The sequence below is a fragment of the Podarcis melisellensis genome (genome assembly GCF_964234715.1).
Source record: "Podarcis melisellensis genome assembly, chromosome: 14".
Taxonomy (NCBI): Eukaryota; Metazoa; Chordata; class Lepidosauria; order Squamata; family Lacertidae; genus Podarcis; species Podarcis melisellensis.
Window position 1 is genome coordinate 8,017,828 of NC_138546.1, and position 20,137 is coordinate 8,037,964.

A 20,137-nucleotide genomic window follows, 5' to 3' on the forward strand; every position below is an offset into this window, starting at 1 on the left:
AAATGATTAAATTATTCTTGGATCATACTTGAATCTTCCTGCCACACTTGCCATCCTCTCCTGCCACATGGTTGGAGATCCGCTGGTAGTAGCAGTGGATAGCGTCTTGTCCTCCATTAAAAACAGCATAATAATTGTAATAGGAATTTATAAAAATAAACTGCAGCAGACAGAGCTAAACCATCTTCAGTATTGACAGGTGAAGAACACCAAGGTAAACTGGGAGCTGTTGGTAGAAGCACTCCCCCCCCCCCCCCGGTGTGTGCCTAGTCTCCACAGGGGTCTCATTCTGCAAAGCAGGAAACAGCCCTGCTCCTCATCCCAACCAGCTGTATTTCTGTATAGCTAGGAGAGACCCACCTGCAAACCTCAGGAACCTCCTCTGCCCAAGACCCTGCAGAGCCGCTGCCAGTCAGAGTAGGTGTCGCTGAGCTTAGATGGACAAATAAGCTGGCGCAGAGTTAAGACAGTTTCCAATCAGGTGGGTAGGTACACCACTTTGCTGGCATTAAACTCTGCTGTTAAGGAGGGTCTCCCCCCCCCCCTTGCCCCCAACAGTGAGTCCCAACACCGTATCTGATTTCAGCACAGTCGGATCTGAAATATCAACAAGAATTTGTCAGGCACTGATGACAGAGGAGCAGTCCACCCAAGCCATACCGAAGGATGAGCTTCATCCTCTTAGCCACTAGAGGGCCATCTTGTAATATAAGCTGCACATCTCTTAGCCCCAGCGACAGGAATGCTACTGCACTTGGCTTTTCTTCAGTTCAGGGTTTCCCAAACTTGGGTCTCCAGCTGTTTTCGGACTACACTCCATCTTCCCTGACCACTGGTCCTGCTAGCTAGTGGTGATGGGATTTGTAGTGTAAAAACAGCTGGAGACCTAAGTTTGGGGAACTGCTTTTAGCTCAAGGCTGGGAAACCACATGTAGTTGGACTCCAGATCCCATCAGCACAGCCAGTGGTCACAGACGGTGGGAGCTGTAGTTCGAGAACAGCTGAACGGACACAGGTTTCACACACCTGATGTAATTGGGGCTCCCAGATCAGAGTAATGCCAGTTTGGCAACACAGGGAGCACGAATCAAACGTGCTCTATGGAGAGAGGGGTTTCGCTTTGAACGTTGTCTCTTAAATGTTTTGCGTTAAAGAGAAGTTTAGGTGTGGGAAGACAGGGAGCGTCAAGCTAGTTGTGAGTGTCTTTTCCTGCTATGCCAGAGTCGGGGGGCTTTTTAGAAAATTTTGAACTAGGGAAAAATTGCAGTGATTTGCCTTTACCAAGCTTGTGAAATGGCAAAGCTTGCCTGATGTTTATCTGCCACCCGCATCCATTCATTGTTTACTAATGCACCTTGGTGGCGGCGGAGAATAATGCGTATAAGATTATGATACTGCAAAGTAAGAGCAGTGACAGACCATAGCAACAAGAATCCGCAGTTCAGTGGCCAAAGAAACCTTTTTTTAATTTTTAACCTCTCTTGCAAGCCTGAGCTCATTCTGAGCTTTAGCCAGCCTGACGTTCACCGCGCAACTTTCGGCCACTCGTGTTTACTCCTCCTTTGTGATTTCCCCTTTCCTCCATTTCGTATGCGTCCCCTTCTTAAATCTCGGCTCATCTGTAAGTTCCTTATGCAGCCCCACTGGTTTCTGCAGATGCCCACTTTCCTTTCCTGTTGGAATTGTCTGCATTTGTGCCTTCAGTATTTCACCGTTAAGAATTCTAGGAAGGAAAACAGCATGTGTTTCATAATGCAACATTCCCTGTGGGATTCTTGTTGCTGTAGCCACTTAACAAATAATGATTTTTCTCATGGAGACATGGTGATCTGCTAAGTGTCCGGCAGCTTGCAGGAGGTGGTGTTGGACATGCTCCTTGCCTAAGCTGGTGATTTAGCTTTGCATGTGGTCTTGATTATTAGTCTTATTTCATAAAATTTCTATACTGCTTGATTGTAGGAAAAACCCCTCAAAATGGTGGCAGGTGGGTGAGCAACTGGAAATGTAAATTTACATTGTTGTGATTTTGCTTGTTTGCTGCATGACAGATTTGCTTAAGTGTTTGCTGGTTCTATTTATAGGATTTTGTAATTTTTGTATATTTTCCTCCATTTATTTCTGTTACTTTGTTTCCTGCTCTGGGGTTGAAAGCATCCGATGAAGAGCTTGCTATTAATACTTTAAATGAGTAAAATATAAGCAATGCAAGCAAGGGGAGCAGCCTCGTTTTTTGTGTGTGAGACATACACAGGGTTGTTGCCAGTTCCAGTCCTACAGAGTAGACCCGTTGAAATTAATGGAACCACTTTAGTCATGACCATTAATTTCAGTGGGTCTGCTCTTAAGTGGGATAGCCCGTACTTCCTTTCTCTGCACGGAAGTCCCTTTAGTCAGACATGTAAATAGTTGAGCTGAAATGGATTGTTCCGGCCCTTTTTAGCCGCCCTGTTAACCGAAGCTCCCGCTTTCCCCACAGGTCCCTGAAGCATTTCGGCACCTCCCTCCGTTACCGCAGGTTGAGCAGCAGCTGGAGAGCCTGTCCAGATTCAGAAATACCCGTCCACCTCAAAAGCTGCACCTCACGGTGGTTCAGGTGGAGAAGCCCAAAGGCTTCGGCCTGCGGTGGGAGGTCAGAAAGGCGGAACCGTTGTGTGCTCCTCTAGACAGCTTCCACTTGTTCGTTTGCCTGGAGCTCGTCGGTAAAGGTGTGCCGACCAGCTGGCTTAGGGTGCGGGAAATTAAGGCCATGCCTCTCCCCATGGGTTGCTCGTTAGCTCAGATTGCTGATTGCTCCAAGTGTTACTTTACCATCCAGTCAAAGGACATTTATGGACGTTATGGACCCTTTAGTGACATTCATGCCATTTCGATGACGTAGCTCCTGTGAGGGGGGATCTAGGCTCCTACAGGACGTCTACTTTATGTGTCCCTCTTCTCTCTATGCTGCCTATGGCTGACGCCAGTTTCAGGATTCCAGTTACGGTAAGGTTTGACACCTCACTTCTGAGACTTCCCGTTGACCTCTTGCCTTTCTGCGATGGGCGCCCTTAACATTTTTGATTTTGGAGGAGGGAGAAAGGACCTTTGGCTTTGCTGCTGTTGTTACACTACAACGCCCATCATCCTGACCTGTTCACCATACTGGCTGGGGCTGATAGGACTTGTAGTTCAACAGCATCTGAATTGTTTCGGCCCCTTTCTCCTGTTAGTTACAGTTCCTATAAGCTTAGACAACCAAAACGGTTTCCCTTGCAGGCGTGCTGGGTAGTGGGGGCTGAGGAGTCTTCAGCTTCCCCCCCCCAAAAAAAAAATTTTCAAGTAGTCTTCAGCCCCCCAAAACCCTGTGGTCCGCTCTGCCTCCTCACCCGATATTGCATAGATAGGAGGCTGAGTGTGGAGCCTGATGGCTGCACTCTGCCTCTTCCTGCCCAATGCTGTGTGGGGAGAAGGCAGCCATTTGGGCGCTGGCATCACAGCAGCGGGGGCGGGACACCAGTGTGTCCCAGCCCGGCACGCTATTTGGGAGCGGATGCGTCCCCCCCCCCAATGTGGGGGGCAAGTTGATGCCCCTGCTCCCTTCAATGTATTTTCGCATATCTTGGCAGAAAGAGATTCATAATTGCACCCATTATGGCCTCATCTATGGCCTCTTCCTGGTCTCTCTCCCACATCACCTTTAGTGTGTCTTTAGCAGACGTGGAAGTTGGTTCCTTTTGCTTTATAAATTAGAAACTTGGCCTTGCCTGAAGGGCAGGTTTCAAAAGCCATTTGTGATGCTCCAAAGCCACCTGCACTACAAAGATGGCAAAAATACCCCCCTCCCATTTTTGCAGCTCGCAGACCTACTACAGCTTAGTTAGGGTCGCCAGTTCCTCCTTAGAACTTCTAGATGTGGAAAACTCCAGCCATATCTGATCTGCATTCCTGGTGGCTTTTTTTTTTTTTAAGTTATACCTGTAGTACATAAGCCCTGCTGGTCGCCAGAGCTAAAATTCATGGTCACCGGTGGCAACTTTCCTCGTGGGACCCTGTCACAAAGAAAGCCGGTGTCTTTGTCACCTGTACTGATTCATCCAGTTAAACCTCTAGCTGCTTAGTGCACATATTAATTTTTTTGCTTTTGTTAGTCATGGGGAAAGAAGGACAAGCCATTAAAGCTTTTGAACACTTGAAATTCTCAAGACGCACCAAGCGGCATGCCTTCCACCTCCAAGTATCCAGTCAGGCGCCACTTTCAAGCCTGTCTTCCCAGTCCTTGGGGCTAGAAGGCTGCTTGAGAACGAAATGAAAGTTGCTAGTCTCAGAACGCTTGGTTGAACCTGGCAGGCGTTTGTGTGCATGGGTCGTACAATCCCACCCACTCCTACCTCTTCTTCATCTTAGTATCTAGCATCTCTTAAAAAACGCTGGGCTCCCTTCAGCGTTTAGGCAGATGCTGCCAAGAAACCAAACTGCAACACGGTATCGGCACAATACTGGTTGTAACTTTTATTTCCGTGTACACAGATGGTATATAAAATACAAAACAACAGAGGCACAGTCGGTAGAGCTAAGCTAGCAGTCTTGACAATCACTGTCCTCCGCTAAGCATTTTTCGATTTCTCAATTTCTCCCCCAGCCCCAGAACTTGAAAAATGGTAGTACTAACGTACGAAGGAGTGCCTATTATTCCCAGGCAAGTGGCAAAGGCAATAATAGCATTGTCAGAATTGGGGGTTTTTGTATTATCTGGTTATATTATGATTTGCAATTCAAATTTCTATTAAAGTGGTCAGAAAATAAAATTGGCATAATGTTATCTATGTATGTACAGGTACATTTTTTTTTGTTTTTTTACATAAATACAAATTCTATCTATATAAAAAACACACCTGGTCAGACTAGTTCATTCTTTAGAACAGAGAATAAATGGTGGCGCAGATTCTTGCATACAATGTATGTGTGGCTGCATGCGGAATGTCTGGGGATTTGAGAGGATGGTACAGGAATAGGGTGCAATAAATCTGGGATTGCGCAGAGGAGGGAGAAACGACAACAGAGTGTGGGCAACCTTTCAGTGGCTTTATGCCAATGGTGGGTGGAGCAACAGATCTGGTTCTTTTTGCACAGTAGGGTCTATCCCAACCATGCAAAAGTCACGAGGTTTCTCTCTATACACCATCGCTTCAAAGATGTCACTACAGGCACACAAAAAGCATGGTTCTATGTTCCATACAGGAGCATAAAAGTGATTCTGGGAAGAGCTGGGATCATCAACTTGGTCTTTTAACTTGGCCTGATTTACTTAAAATGAGTTGTCACCAGTTTATCCATTTGGCCAAATGTTTTTGTTTGCAGGATCTAAAACACTCCCATCCCTTCCCCGCCCCCCAGGCTTATGCTAACATTTCAAGTTGGGCATACCTTTTAAAAATGCCGATAGTAAGGACAGGTTTTCTAGAGCACCATTTTGAGAGATGAAAGGGGGATTACAGAGGGGAAGTGGCCATACGAAGATGCAAAAGAAAACATATTTAACACACACAAAAAAGCGCTCCCACTAAAAAATTCTCTTCCACACCCCTCACAATGGTTGCCTGTTAAATAGCTGCATTCTTGCACATTCTCCGAAATCTCAAAAAGGTCCCTCGTATTGAGAGATCAAATGAGCTACATGCACATTTAATTTAAACTGGATGGCAGCATGATTCCAAAGGCAGCTGATGTTCAAGAGGATGCAGATCAGCTGACAGCCCTGCAGACAGAGAAATCCTAAGCATGCTTACTCAGAAGAAAGTCCCTGTTGAGTTTAAGGGGACTGATACCCTAGGAACAGAGAGAAGGATTTTGCAGCCTTAGTGATCGATGGGTCGTCCTTTTCCATTAATATCTTTTAATGCCCTATAAAGCCATCTTTGTTGTTGTTAAGGCGGTCTGACATTTGTAGCTATACGAACAAGGCTCCTGGGTGAAATATGGGATCCTTAAGAGCAGCCTGAGGTTATTCAAGGTTTTCCCCCCTTCTAATAATAAGAGCCTCGGGTTTTGAAAACCAGGTGACTTGGTGAGTAAACTTGTCAGACAGATTGGAAAGACCTGATATATTTGCCAACAAATATACCAGATAGTTAGCCAAATACTGGCTCGTTGGTTGATTGAAGCCGTGATTTGGGACAATCAGGAATCCCAAACTCTTCTGGAATAAAGCAGTAGTGTTGGGTGGCTCTTTCCTGGTTGTAAAAATAAAAATTGAGTCTTCCTGCCTGCTGTATTTACCTGAAAGTAGGGAAGCTGTGCTTTAGCACTGACATTTTCCTGCTAAAATGACGTCAAGCTGGGTGCCCAGTGCTTTCTTCTGAGTCAGAAATTTTGGTTTGCCTAAGCCTAATATTGCCTACAGCAGGGGTGGCAATTCTTAGGGCCATATCTGGTCTCCCAAATGATTTTTGCCAGCCCCTAACAACTTGGTGGTGTTACTTATTTTCTGACAGCCACTGTGCTGACAGCTCTCCATGATCCATGCAAGGAAAAGGCCCTTCCACAGCCCTGCTACCTAGGATCCCTTTTGAATGGAGAGATTGAGTGCCTTCTCAAAGACAGACAAGCCTTCCCATTTAAATTCTTCCAAAACGCAGAGAAATACTAAAGATTAAGGCACGGCGGGACTGCCGCCGCAGAAACAAGCTGAGAGGTGGTGGGCTTGGGAAAGTGCCTCTCTGGGTGTCAATCAAGGCATTGACCATCTTTGCGGCTTCTTGAGGTAGCTCTGGATACATGGTTCAGCAGGAAGAGGATCAGTCCCAAAGCAATTGTTTCAGCCTTAGGCAAGTAACGTTCTCTGAACCTTTCAGGGCTCTTCAACTACACACCTATCACAGCAGAACACTCTTCCGTAGCGATAACTTAAGACACTCCCAGCTAGAATTATTTTGAAGCATGGCATGGGCAGATGTGTCCAAGCTGGATTTAGAGTAGGCTGCACCCCTGTTCTGCCACCCCCTGCCATGACCATAAACCACACGGGCACTGCGCCAAACCAAAGGGACCCTTGAGATCAGCCCAGAACCATAGCGTTGAGCTTGCCAGCGTCACACCAAACCATTGCTTTTTAGAAAGAACCTCCTAGGCTGGCATTCAATCACTGGAGGAACTAACGGCTGCAGGATTATCTCCCAGATCCACAGAATTATTCTGTGGCCAAGGGCAGTCTAGAACCACCACCATCCCATCCCTATTTCTCAAAAGAATCCCAGACGTCCAGTTGAGCACATGTTGCTAGCGACAGAATAATGTTTACTGTGCCCTGCCAGCTGTTCACATCTGTCCTACAGAGCCATAACCAGCTGGGGGGAGGGATGCTTTTTTTATTAATGCCTAGTAACATTACCTGTTTTGAAAGCTGTATAAGAAAAGGAAACAAGAATAGGTACAATCAATGACTTTTGGGAGACTACCATAGGCATGGGCTGCCTTTAAGGTACCCCACCCACACCAGGGGGGGGGGGGTTAGCTGTTCCAGTTCACCTGCATTTTCCCCCTCCCATAGTCCTTGTTTCAACACCAAGCAGGGAGAAGGAGGAGGAAGGGGGCCGTGGCAGGACAAAAAATACAGACAATAACTTTTCCTTACTACAAAACCGCTCTTCTGCTATATACAAAATAGTTACTGGACTCCCAGTACTGCGAAACGGACAGACCGTTTCCTTTTCTCTCTCTTCCTCCTTCAACTAGCCGCTGCAGTTTTATTTACGCTTTCTTAGTATTAGGTACATGATTCCACTGAGCAACGTGAAAGAGAAGGCGACCCACGCCAGGACATAGGAGTAGCCGTACTGCCCGCTGGACACCTGGAAAAAGTCGTACTGCGGACCCATGTGAAACTCCTCGTGGCGGTCCGTGTAAATGGACGCAGCGATCATCACGCACAGACCTGGGAAGGGAGAGAAGGGGGAAAGCCCATGAATGGGTTGAGGATAGACCTGCCCGGAACCAGCCTCCTGGTGTTCTCGGCAAGTTAAGACTGAAAGATCTCTAAGCAATCAGGAAGAAGCACTAAGCATCCATGAAACCATCTTGCTGTCGAGGTGGTCTGGGTCTAATCAGTTCCTGGACAGGGGAGACTTAGGTCTCAGGTCTGGCCCCAGAAATTTCAGGGTCTGGGATGCAACCCAAGGGCAGCCCCTGGTGGTGTCACGGGGATGGCGCCAGTGGTGTCATGGGGTAGGCCCTGGAGACGGAGGTTAATTGGGAGAAGAGATGGGGAGCACCCTCCCCAGGCTCTTCGTGCTGTCTTATGGCGCAATGGGTCTGTGTGACAGCTCCTTGTCACAACTCCATTCTCTTTTGTGAGAGCGGCTGCTGCCCATCCTTCAACCGGGAGGAGGTACTCACAGGATAGCAGCTGGATGATGGATGTTAAGACGAATCTCTCGCCTTGCTTTAGGCGGAACAGCTGGAGGATGAAAACGAAAAAGGCCACACAGCAGAGGATGGTGGAGAGGATCATCGTCGCCTGAATTGCCTGGATAGACTGGTAGTCTGTAAAACACACGTGGGGAGGAAGTAGCAGTTACAGTGTGTTTAGGAAGATTCCTGCATTGCAGCGGGTTGGACTTAGATGACCCTCGTGGTCCCTCCCAGCTCTTAGGATTCTGCTAGTTCTACAAGGACAACCCTGAGACTTAAGGGGGAGAGAGCCAGTGTCAACCCCTTGTCTGAATTTAAGAAAGCAGGTAGGAGAAGATTGGGACTGCTTCTCACTGCGAGAAGCAAAGCTACAGGGAGCCAGGCCGAGGGCCTTCTCGGTAGTGGCGCCCGCCTTGTGGAACGCCATCCCATCAGATGTCAAAGAGATAAACCTGACATTTAGAAGACATCTGAAGGCAGCCCTGTTCAGGGAAGTTTTTAATGTGTGACATTTTAATGCATTTTTAATCTTTGTTGGAAGCTGCCCAGAGTGGCTGGGGAGACCCAGCCAGATGGGCGGGGTACTACTACTAATAATAATAATTTATTGAGAGCAATTTATTATTTATATGCCACCCATCTGACTGGGTTTCCCCAGCCACTGGGCGGCTTCCAACAAAAGATTAAAAAGACAATAAAACATCAAACATTCAAAACTTCCCTAAACAGGGCTGCCTTCAGATGTCTTCTAAATGTCAGGTAGTTGCTTCTTTCCTTGACATCTGATGGGAGGGTGTTCCACAGGGTGGGTGCCACTACCGAGAAGGCCCTCTGCCTGGTTCCCTGTAACCTCACTTCTCTCAACGAAGGATCTGCCCCAAGGTCTCTATGGATTTTTATATGCTGCCACCCCTCCCAAACCAATATTGCTGGGTCAGATCTTCGATGGTCATCCTTGGATGCTGTAGTCAGTGGTTCAAAATACATCTGCAAAGCATCTCTTGACGCTTGCCTTCCCACGCTAGCAGTCTAGTCCCTGCACCGTCTCAGTGTTTGTTTTCTGAGGTCTTGACAGTCACATTTAATTTCCGGGCTGGTTGTTTTTTTAAAAAAAATAAAAATTATAGTATATAAAAAAATAATCATCCCATTAATTTTTCCTTCTTGGAACCCACCTGCATCCTGCCAGCGACTTCCTCCCGCCACTGCTTGCGCAGAGTGGCAATAAGAAAAGGTGTCAGCCTCTTGCCAACTCTCCTGAATCCATTTCCTCCTGCCCTCCCGCTCCGCAAATAAATGCGATTTCCACAAAGAGGAACTTTTCAGAGTCTGGCTGTGCCAGCCCGCCCTGCCCTTCCTTCTGTTGTTCTTCAGACATCAGCGAAATCAGGGGATTAACTACGAGATGCAACCAGGGCAGGTAGAGGCAATAGAATCATAGAATTGTAGAGTTGAATGGGACCCTGAGGGTCATCTAGTCCACCCCCCCTGCAATGTAGGAATCTCAGCTAAAGCATCTATGACAAATGGCCATCCAACCTCTGCTTAAAAACATCCAAGGAGAGCACCACCTCTCACAGGAGATCGTTCCACTGTCAAACAGCTCTTAACTTCCCAACCACCACTTCCTGCTTTGCACACCTATATTTCACTGTTTAAACTAGTTGCCAATTAATATAAAAATTGCTAAGCATATTTAAAAAGTCATATAACTATACCATTATTGTTTTGAAAAGCAAGCTTTGAGACGGATGCCTGCATCGTGTTTTATTCTTAACATAATGGTTCTAGTATCTAGCCATATATACCGGTAATCTGGTTTTCCTGTATCTACAAAATGAGCTACAGCCATACCTCAGGTTACAGACACTTCAGGTTACAGTTTTTTGGGTTACGGACCGCCAAAACCCGAAAGTACCAGAACAGGTTACTTCTGGGTTTCGGCGGTCGCGCATGCGCAGAAGCGCATGCAAACGCGCATCCCGCATGGATCATGTTCACAACCCGAGCGTCCACTGTACTACTCTGTGCTTAAGCAACCTAGAAAGAATTGCTGTATTATCTACTAGTTTCTTGATCAGAAGGAGAAAGTTTTACAGTGGTACCTCAGGTTAAGTACTTAATTTGTTCTGGAGGTCCGTTCTTAATCTGAAACTGTTCTTAACCTGAAGCACCGCTTTAGCTAATGGGGCCTCCTGCTGCCGCCGCCCCGCAATTTCTGTTCTCATCCTGAAGCAAAGTTCTTAACCCGAGGTACTATTTCTGGGTTAGCAGAGTCTGTAACCTGAAGCGTCTGTAACCTGAAGCATATGTAACCCGAGCTACCACAGTACTGTTAGATTTATTCACAGGAGAGCATTTCTTAGGCAAGGTCTCCAAGCGCTGCCGGTAATTGCTACTGTGGTACATGGCCGGCAGCCGTGGCAAGGGCACCGCACACAAGGGGACCCAGGCGGCTGGCAGCCAACTATACCTATCGCCCCATAAGTAGGTTCCCTGCCAACGCACAGCGAGCCTCTTCCGCAGTGCCCAGCTCCTGCATAACACCCACCAACAGCTCCTAAACTGCAGCCGCTCTGCAACAGCTGAAGCAAGTCTCTCCAGGCCATGACCCAGATTAGGACACTGCAGACCTCTCACCCTCCATCCTCATCTGGATGCCCTCCCCACTCTCCGTCTCGGCTACCATCATCACTTTCTACCTCCTCCCCCTTCCGGCATCAGGCGCGGCACCCGGGACAGCCAATGGGCAGCGAGATTGGAACTGCCTGCATCCAATCACAGGGCTTGCTTCACCGCAGAGGCCCCATGGGAAATGTAGTTCTTTTTAGGAGTCAAGCAAAAAAAACCAGGAACCAAAATTTTATCCCCCAAAACGAGGACATGTACAGGAAAATCCAGATGTATGGCAACCCTACTCAGGAACATCCTTAAAAAAGATTCGCCAACGCCCATTTCTGCACGCCATGATGTCATCACATTTTCCAGCCAATGAAGAAGAGAAGTGCATGGGGAAATGTTATTGTGATGATGTCACATTTTTTTTAAAAAAAATACACACTCCTGGGAAGACATTGATGGTGGGTGGGGGGAACGAAGTAATCCCACTCCCATGGAGACTACCTTATACTGCGTTTAAAACCAAAATCGCATTTGGATAAAAACTGTTTCTCAGGCAGCTAGTCCTAGTCTTTATAACCCTGTACCTTCTTCCAGAAGGCAGAAGCTGAAAGAGATCATTTCCGGGGTGCGCACTACAGTGGTACCCCGCAAGACGAACGCCTCGGAAGACGAAAAACTCGCTAGACGAAGGAGTTTTTCGTTTTCTTAGCCGCTTCGCAAGACCCATTTCCCTATGGGCTTGCTTCGCAAAACGAAGCTTGCCCTGCAAGCTCCGGGGATAGCGGGGAAGCGCAGCGCGTCTTCCCCGCTGTCCCCGGACCTCTTTTGAAGCAAGGGGCGGCAGGGAGAAGATCGCTTCTCCCCGTTGCCAGCCCCACAATCTCCGGGGACAGAGGGGAAGCGCCGCGCGCCTTCCCCTCTGTCCCTGGACCCCTTTTGAACCAAGGGGCGGCAACGGGGAGAAGCGATTCTCCCCGCTGCCCCTTCCCTTGCTTTAAAACAGGTCCGGGGACAGAGGGGAAGGCGCGCGGCGCTTCCCCTCTGTCCCCGGACGGTCTCCATAGGAACGCATTGATTGATTTTCAATGCATTCCTATGGGAAACCGTGCTTCGCAAGACGAAAAACTCGCAAGAAGAAAAAACTTGCTGAACGAATTAATTTCGTCTTGCAAGGCACCACTGTATCCTGCACTATCTCTGCAGCTTTGTTATGATACCTGGAAGCACAGATTTGAAGCATAAATGACTCACCTGGGAAGGTCTCGTCCAGGGCTGTACAGTTAGTGCCATTGAGGCAGCGATGCCAGACGTCTGTGGAGAAGTCCTCCCCGACCCACCAGGCCTGGAGAAGGATGATTTGAAAAAGCACATGAAAGTATAGATCTTGGAGGATTGATGTCAATTTCACTTTGATGCCAGTTTTCCACAATCAGCTGTGCCCAAAGTTGCTTCCAGCAGACGTTTCAAAACATCAAAATACAAACAGAGCATGTTGGCAAATTGAAAAATGACAAGAACCTGACAAACACAGAAAAAATTCAATATTACTCTCCCCCCCCCCCAAAAAAAAGTCTAGGTTTAAGTAAAACCAGAGTTAGCTGACAATAAAGTTTCTGGTGCTGGTCTTCCCAATTTGATTTGATTTAACATTTGTATTACACTTTTCCAATGGCAAATGCTGAGCTCAGGGCATCCAGCTCACGAGAATCACAATAGCATTTTCAAGTACAATAGCACATAAATAAAGCAGATAACAAATTCATCCAAATGATTATTACAGTTCAGTTAAGCCAGGCATGGCCAAACTCGGCCCTCCAGATGTTTTGGAACTACAATTCCCATCACCCCCTGACCACTGGGTCCTGTTAGCTAGGGATGATGGGAGTTGTAGTCCCAAAACATCTGGGGGGGCTAAGTTCTAAATATCAGAAATCATCCATCAAAATGATCGATACACTTCAACAAAGTCACTTCCTGCACTCCAAGGAGCCTGCCTTATATGCAGCTCAGAGGGGAATGGTCCTCTTACCAGGGTAGATGGCTGGCTCCCATATCCTTACTCTAGAGGAGGCTGAAAGCAGCCAAAGGCCAATGTCAGGGAGGGCGATGGTGGCAACAGGTTCAAAACATCCAGCCCCTCCAGTAAAATACAGAAGAGTGTCTCCACTTTCAATTTGTGGAGTCTTTTTCACTTCCATTTCAAAGACTTTCTTTGCATCTTTGAACACCAGGCACACAAACACACACCCCCAAAAAATTAAAAATTGCTGTTCGCGGGCAACTTACGCTGTCAATCGTGGCGATGAACAGAAGGGCAGCCGAGCTGATGTGGAAGACGATGATGAAGGCGAGGAGAATCAGCATCTTTGCGAGGGAAGGGTTGCTCTAGTCTAGAGGAAGAGAATGCTGTACCAAAAGACAAGGAGGGAAAGTGGTTCAGAGCTTTGGAAATGGGTGTTTACTGTGAAATGATGATGATTTCTTATTAAATTTATATGCCACCTTTTCTTCAAAAGACCACCAAGTGGCTTAAAACACAGAACATAAACAATACAATTCCATACGTATTATGCTATCTATACAACAAACAAGGTTTTATAGGTACCATTGTAATAACACATACATACATAAAGAAAAACACTCCTATAGAACAACTTTTTGGCTTCCGCCTTCATCCGTTGCTCAGATAGACAAATCAAAGTTGCCTTCACATGACACACAGACAAGCTTTTATTCTTATTTATATTATATTATTATTATTATATTTATATCCCCAACCCACAAGGATATAATTATTTCCTTCAAGGAGTTCGAAGTGGTCACCTGGTTCTCCCCCTTCCCGCTCCTCCCCCTCCCCCACAACAACCCTGTGAGGTAGATTTGGCTGAGAGGAAATGTTTGGCTGAAAGTCACTTGGTGAGTTTCATAGAGGCTGAGAATGGGGACCTGAACCCAGATCTCCCAGATCCTAGTCCAGGGGTGGGGAATCTGAGGCCTTGGGGGGAGATGTGGCCCTCCAGACCTTGTTATGTGGCCCTCAAAACCCTCCCCAGGCCACCCCCCTTCTCTGTAAAGGTAAAGGGACCCCTGACCATTAGGTCCAGTTGCGAACAACTCTGAGGTTGAGGCGCTGATCTCGCTTTACCGGCCGAGGGAGCCGGTGAACATCTTCCGGGTCATGTGGCCAGCATGACTAAGCCGCTTCTGGCGAACCAGAGCAGCGCACGGAAACGCCATTTACCTTCCCACCAGAGAGGTACCTATTTATCTACTTGCACTTGGATGTGCTTTCGAACTGCTAGGTTGGCAGGAGCAGGGACCGAGCAACGGGATTCGAACCGCCAACCTTCTGATCAGCAAGTCCTAGGCTCTGTGGTTTAACCCACAGCACCACCCGCATCCCTGTACCTCCCTCAAATGTGCATTTAGACAGTGAAAATTCCACTTGCTTGCTTGGAACAGAGATGGGTGTGTGAGAAGACCCTGTACTTTTGCACCACTTCAATGTAGCCTATTTATTTATTTCACTAAATTTATATAAAACATGGCGGCGTAAGCCTTTGGCAATTGCACAGACTGGCTGAGCGAATCCGACAAAGAACAGAGGGCCCACTGCAGCAGCAAGCTTGGAAGAAAAATGAGCTGCGCTTATTTCTTACTGAAAAAGGGTCTCTTTACTCTGACTCTAGTCTTATCATACCATTTCTGGCAGTGTGTACTTTGAGATGGCTGGGAAGAAATAGATTTCTGTAACATCTGTGATTTAAAGAAGATTTTGCAGTCATAAGGCCTAGAAACCTGAAAATAAATTCATGCATGAGACACACTGCAATTTTCACATGCTCCGGCAGAATGGAAGCAAGCGAGGGATTTCTTGGAAGAAACGAAGGCAGACGTATCACTGGGAATTCGTGAACCACTGAGAATCTCGAAAGTTCTCACGCACAGGTCTTTGTCAACCAATCCGCTACTGGGGTTTCATATACTTTTATTTTTTTGCTTCAACAATCCCCTTTAGATCCAACGTTCCATATCTTTTGGCGAGGCAAAGGAACATCTGTTGCAGCTTGCTAAGCTAACACTGTGGCATTCGGGCATGCAAACTAACCCAGCCTATGTACCTTGATTCTTTTTTCCTTTTCTTTTTTTGGGAAATAAAAATACAAAACGAAGCTGGCAGCCCCAGACAAGCTGTCGTCTTTCATTTTGAGCAGACTAAGGGTTGTTGCTTTGTGGCTTAGAAAAACAAACGTTTTCAAAACAGTTAAAAAGAGCTAAGTCTTGTTTTAGCATCTGGTTTCGATCAACTCAGATTGCTGAATGCAAAGGAGGGCAGGCCCATCTTCCGGAGGAGAGGGTGAATAATAATAATAAATAATAATAATAATAATAATAATAATAATAATAATAATAATAATAATAATAATAATAATAATAATTTATCTATACTCCGCCCTTCTGGATGGGTTTCCCCAGCCACTCTGGGGAAGCTTCCAACAAAAGATTAAAAGTACATTAAAACACCAGTCATTAAAAACTTCCCTAAACAGGGCTGCTTTCAGATGTCTTCTGAACGTCAGATAGTCATTTATTTCCTTGACATCCGATGGGAGGGCATTCCACAGGGCAGGCGCCACCACCGAGAAGGCCCTCTGCCTGGTTCCCTGCAACTTTGCTTCTTGCAGTGAGGGAACCGCCAGAAAGCCCTTGGAGCTGGACCTCAATTAGCCGAGCTAGAGAGAGAGAGAGAGAGAGAGAGAGAGAGAGAGAGAGAGAGAGAGCGCTTCGATGCACCAAGGCAATCTATCTGGCAGTACCAAATTCCAGGGGCACGCAAGGGGAAGGGCGGCTGCCTTGATGCCCTGCTTCTGGCATTCCCAGGGGCATCTGGCTGTGTTCCTTTGTGGGCCGCATGCCAGCAGTGCGTTGGTCCAGAGGCAAAGGTGGGTGAAGAGACAGGTGTGACTCTACATTAGCCTACATTCCAGCCACGCCAAAGTCATGGGTTTCTACATGCACACACTGGTCTCTCCATCCTGTATCCAGACAAGCAAGAGGCATTATCACAGCTCAAAGGGAGATTCCCACCAGGTAAAAACACTTGAAAAGTAGGAACGGCGAGAGGTGCAGCTTTGGGAGAGGTGGGGCGTATTTGTCCTCTTCCCATTCCCATCTGGTTGGCTGCTCTGAGTACAGAATGCTGGTCCGATTCAGCCAAGCTCTCCTGAAGTTCTTTCTCTCTTGGTTCCATTTTGCCTCATTTCCTCTTCCTTCTTTTTCGCATTTTAATTTTGGGAAGACGACAGCCAAGCCCTCTTCCTCTCTGCACAACCCAGAGATCCATAAAGGAATCCATCGGATCTGGTGTTGAACCCAGGCACCTGGGAGCTTGAGCTGTTCCCCTTCTGTTACCGTCGGAATAAACGGAAACGGTCTTGGCCCAGTATACCCGAAGGAGCATGTCCATCCCCATCATTCTGCCCAGACACTGAGGTCCAGCTCTGAGGGCCTCACTGCGAGAAGCACAGTTGCAGGGAACCAGGCAGAGGGCCTTCTCGGTGGTGGCGCCTGCCCTGTGGAACACCCTCCCACCAGATGTCAAAGAGAAAAACAACAACCAGACTTTTAGAAGACATCTGAAGGCAGCCCTGTTTAGGGAAGCTTTTAATGACTGATGTTTTAATGTGTTTTTAATCTTTTGTTGGAAGCCGCCCAGAGTGGCTGGGGAAACCCAGCCAGATGGGCGGGGTAAAAATATTATTATTATTATTATTATTATTACTACTACTACTGCTCTACCACTGAACCACGGCCTGTCCGTAAATGTCACCCTATATTTGTCACTTTGGTGGTTATGGGTTTTGAGGGGGAGTTTTCCCAAGGCTCTAGGAAGGCCAGACACCATCCTCTTGCTATAAGAAAAAACTGCTCCCTTTCCCTTATGGGGTATTCCAGAGCTCGTACAGAGTCCTTAAGTGGGTTCCCTATCGTTTGGAGAAAATAACAGAGGCCAACCAGAGTATATTGAGAAGCAAAGCGGCTAGTAAGCCTGATCTTTATTGAAGGAAAATATACTGTTGTAACAGGGTCCCCACCCACCACACGCAGGAGGGAGAACCCTGAACAGTGGTGTGCAAGCTCTTATACAGACTCTTGAAATAGCCCACCCTGAAGCCCAAGACCACCCCCCCCAAAAAAAATCATACATACATCAGAGAAGGAGGCAGTCTACAACCAGGATACCTGATAATGGTCACTGATTGCATTACCTGGGCAGCAAAGCCATTCTTTTGTGGCCGTTTACTTTAGTTCCTGAATACAGGTCACAGGCTCACCCTATTCATGGACAAATATGCCCTTAAAACAGGATTTGTAAGCAAAAAGACAATGGGAAGGCTTTCCCCATTTGCCTCCCTTACTGCAGAGGAATATTTGAGGTCATTGGGAGAGTCAAAATGGCTTCAGGATTGCTCTCCCGTACTATTTCAGACACATGGTTCATATATTTAGATAGGTGTGCATTTATGAATATTTATTCTATATCTGAGACCTTGAAATTCTTAGAACACTCTTTTGCAAACTCCCCTTAACAGGGATTTTTTTTACTTTCTGCAAGGCCAGGATATTTCTCCCCCGTTTCGCCAGTCCCTCCACAGCACGGTGTGGAAAGGGAAAGTTGGAGTTTGGTTTGGAACAAAGCACTTGGGTTTTCCTTTCGGCAGGCCAAGGCAGGAAGCTGAATTGCCATTGAACAAACAGCTCGCTGTTCAGGTACACAATAGGCAGGGGTCAAAAAGTTTGCCCTGAATGGAGCAGAGACCACTCAAGGGTGGGCTGGGGTGCAGTTTGAGAGAGAAACAGAAGGCATGTAGAGTTTGGATTTGATATCCCGCTTTATCACTACCAGAAGGAGTCTCAAAGAGGCTAACATTCTCCTTTCCCTTCCTCCCCCACAACAAACACTCTGTGAGGTGTGTGGAGCTGAGAGACTTCAGAGAAGTGTGACTGGCCCAAGGTCACCCAGCAGCTGCATGTGGAGGAGCGGGGAAGCGAACCCAGTTCCCCAGATTACGAGTCTACTGCTCTAAACCACTACACCACACTGGCTCTGACACTGTTCAAGGTGGGGGGCTCAGTATCATCTCATCCATTTGCCAATCCCAAAATAAGACACAGGCCTTGTTCCTCCTGCTCAAATGTCTCCCTTAGAAAAAGGGAATACATGCCCTCAGCTGGGGGCTTAGGGTTAGGTCAAGGTTTACTGCATTTACAAAGCCTTTCCGACAACAGAAAAATCCTGAAGCAACAGGAATGAAACCCAGGAATAAAAATGAGACAAAGATATATAGACCCCACACAACCAGCCATAGATGCTGGCCAAATCCCTGGGAAAATAGAAATGGTGAAAAGTTGGTTCTGTAGAACCATAGAATTGTAGGGTTGAAAGGAACCCCAAAGACAATCTTGTCCAACCCCCTGCAATGCAGGAATCTCAACTAGATCATACATGATAGCCAAACTTTGCTTAAAAACCTCCAACGACGGAGAAACCACCACCTCCCCAGGGAGTTCATTTCCACTGTCCAACAGCTCTCACTGTCAGAAAGTTCTTCCCAATGTTTGGTCAGAGTCATTTTTCTTGTCATTTGAATCCATTGGTTTGGTTTCTACGCTCTGGAGTAGCACAAAATCACAGAATTGGAAGGGACCCAGCGGTTCTCAACCTGTGGGTCCCCAGATGTTGTTGGATTACAACTCCTATCACCCCTGAGCAATGGCCTTGCTAGCTAGGGGTGATGGGAGTTGTAGTTCAACAACATCTGGGGACCCACAGGTTGAGAAAGGCTGATTCTAGTCCATGGGTCGGCAAACTAAGGTCTGCGGGCTGGATCAGGCCCAACTGCCTTCCAGATCCGGCCTGCAGATGGTCCGGGAATCCAGGCAGCCGGCGTAGTGCGCACAATGGTTTTTGCGACTCAGCCAGGCTTGGGGGTCAAAAGTGAGGCAAGCGGCTGTTCGAGAAAAGCCCCTTCTCTGTTCGTCACACGCAGTAATCTTTTCTTCTGGGGCGGGGAAGAGGGAAAAGGAGCTGCAGTTTGGATTTCCACCATGGAGCTGCCGGCGACTGACCTCAGGAAGGGCTCAAAGGCGTCTCGGGAGCGACGCCTGCCAGGGTCTGTGGCAACGGTGCTCCCGGCCAAAGGAAGCGGGGAGCGCCTGGACGGCTGCACTCCAAAACAGTTCTGCGCTCTGCTGGGGAGGCCACCTGTTAGCTACACAGTGCGAGCCATGGAAAGGTAAATAGGTGAAGGAAGGGAACTTCCTACATATGTGGTGGTCCTGTGCTAAGGACAAGGCTTTCTGGGACATTATGAATTAAAAAATGAATTAAAAAAAATATTAAAATATAACTTTAGCAAAAAACCAGAGGCATTCTTATCAGGGCTAACTGATGAAGAAATTAATAAAAAAGATGTAAATTTATTTATGTATGCCACAATGGCAGCAAGAATCCTCTTGGCTCAAAGGTGGAAGCAGCAAGAACTCCCTACATTGAAAGACTGGAAAATAAAAATGGTAGAATTTGTGGAGTTGGCGAAGCTGACGGGGAGAATCAGGAATCGGCCCGAAGAAAAATATCAAAGGGACTGGAGCAAATTTATTTATTATTTGAAAGAAAACTGTACTCATTAAAAAACGTTTGTAGCATTAACGTGAAATGTTTTGTAATGTGAAATTATGATGCTGATTTATAAATAAGAATGTGATTTCTTAAGGTGATTATAGATAAAGAAATGATTGTGGGAATGCGAAAGATATGTTATAGGCTATAGGGATGTTAGAAAGAGAGGTAGAAGGAAGTCAAAGCTCACTTTGAGCAAATAAGATGTTGTGAATATGTGTATTAAGTTAAAATGAAATATGGAAAAATTCAATAAAAATTATGTTTTAAAAAAGGAAAGGTAAATAGCCGCCACTGCCTCGTCTTCCCTCATGCGTGGAAAAGAACGTTTTTGCTTGAGCATCGCCGGCCTTCTCCCTTCACCCACACATGCGCACACACTCTCCAGGGCTGACAGGAATGGCGCACTTACCTCAGCCCCTCCCCACCTTACTAGAGAAATAACTG

General features: G+C 46.9%; 2 protein-coding genes across 9 annotated transcripts in view; one reads left to right on the top strand and one right to left on the bottom strand.

Moving 5' to 3' along the window:
- ATF7IP2 (activating transcription factor 7 interacting protein 2) overlaps positions 1 to 3,937 on the top strand; it is a 35,120-nt gene extending 31,183 nt beyond the window's left edge. For 6 of the 8 annotated variants that reach the window (XM_081889174.1, XM_081889172.1, XM_081889177.1 and 3 more), the window contains exon 11: positions 2,477 to 3,937. In XM_081889174.1, the coding sequence (XP_081745300.1) occupies positions 2,477 to 2,878 (402 nt within the window). In that variant the 3' untranslated portion in view covers positions 2,879 to 3,937. The remainder of the gene's footprint in view (positions 1 to 2,476) is intronic. The other 2 variants (XM_081889179.1, XM_081889178.1) reach the window with 1 other exon arrangement.
- A 525-nt stretch (positions 3,938 to 4,462) lies between these two features.
- The window catches only part of EMP2 (epithelial membrane protein 2), a 32,227-nt gene continuing 16,552 nt past the window's right edge, over positions 4,463 to 20,137 (bottom strand). Inside the window, exons 2-5 of the mRNA XM_081889422.1 lie at positions 13,294 to 13,413; positions 12,259 to 12,349; positions 8,371 to 8,517; positions 4,463 to 7,909 (exon numbers count right to left, since the gene is read on the bottom strand). Of these exons, the coding sequence (XP_081745548.1) occupies positions 7,722 to 7,909; positions 8,371 to 8,517; positions 12,259 to 12,349; positions 13,294 to 13,371 (504 nt within the window). The 5' untranslated portion in view covers positions 13,372 to 13,413 and the 3' untranslated portion in view covers positions 4,463 to 7,721. The remainder of the gene's footprint in view (positions 7,910 to 8,370; positions 8,518 to 12,258; positions 12,350 to 13,293; positions 13,414 to 20,137) is intronic.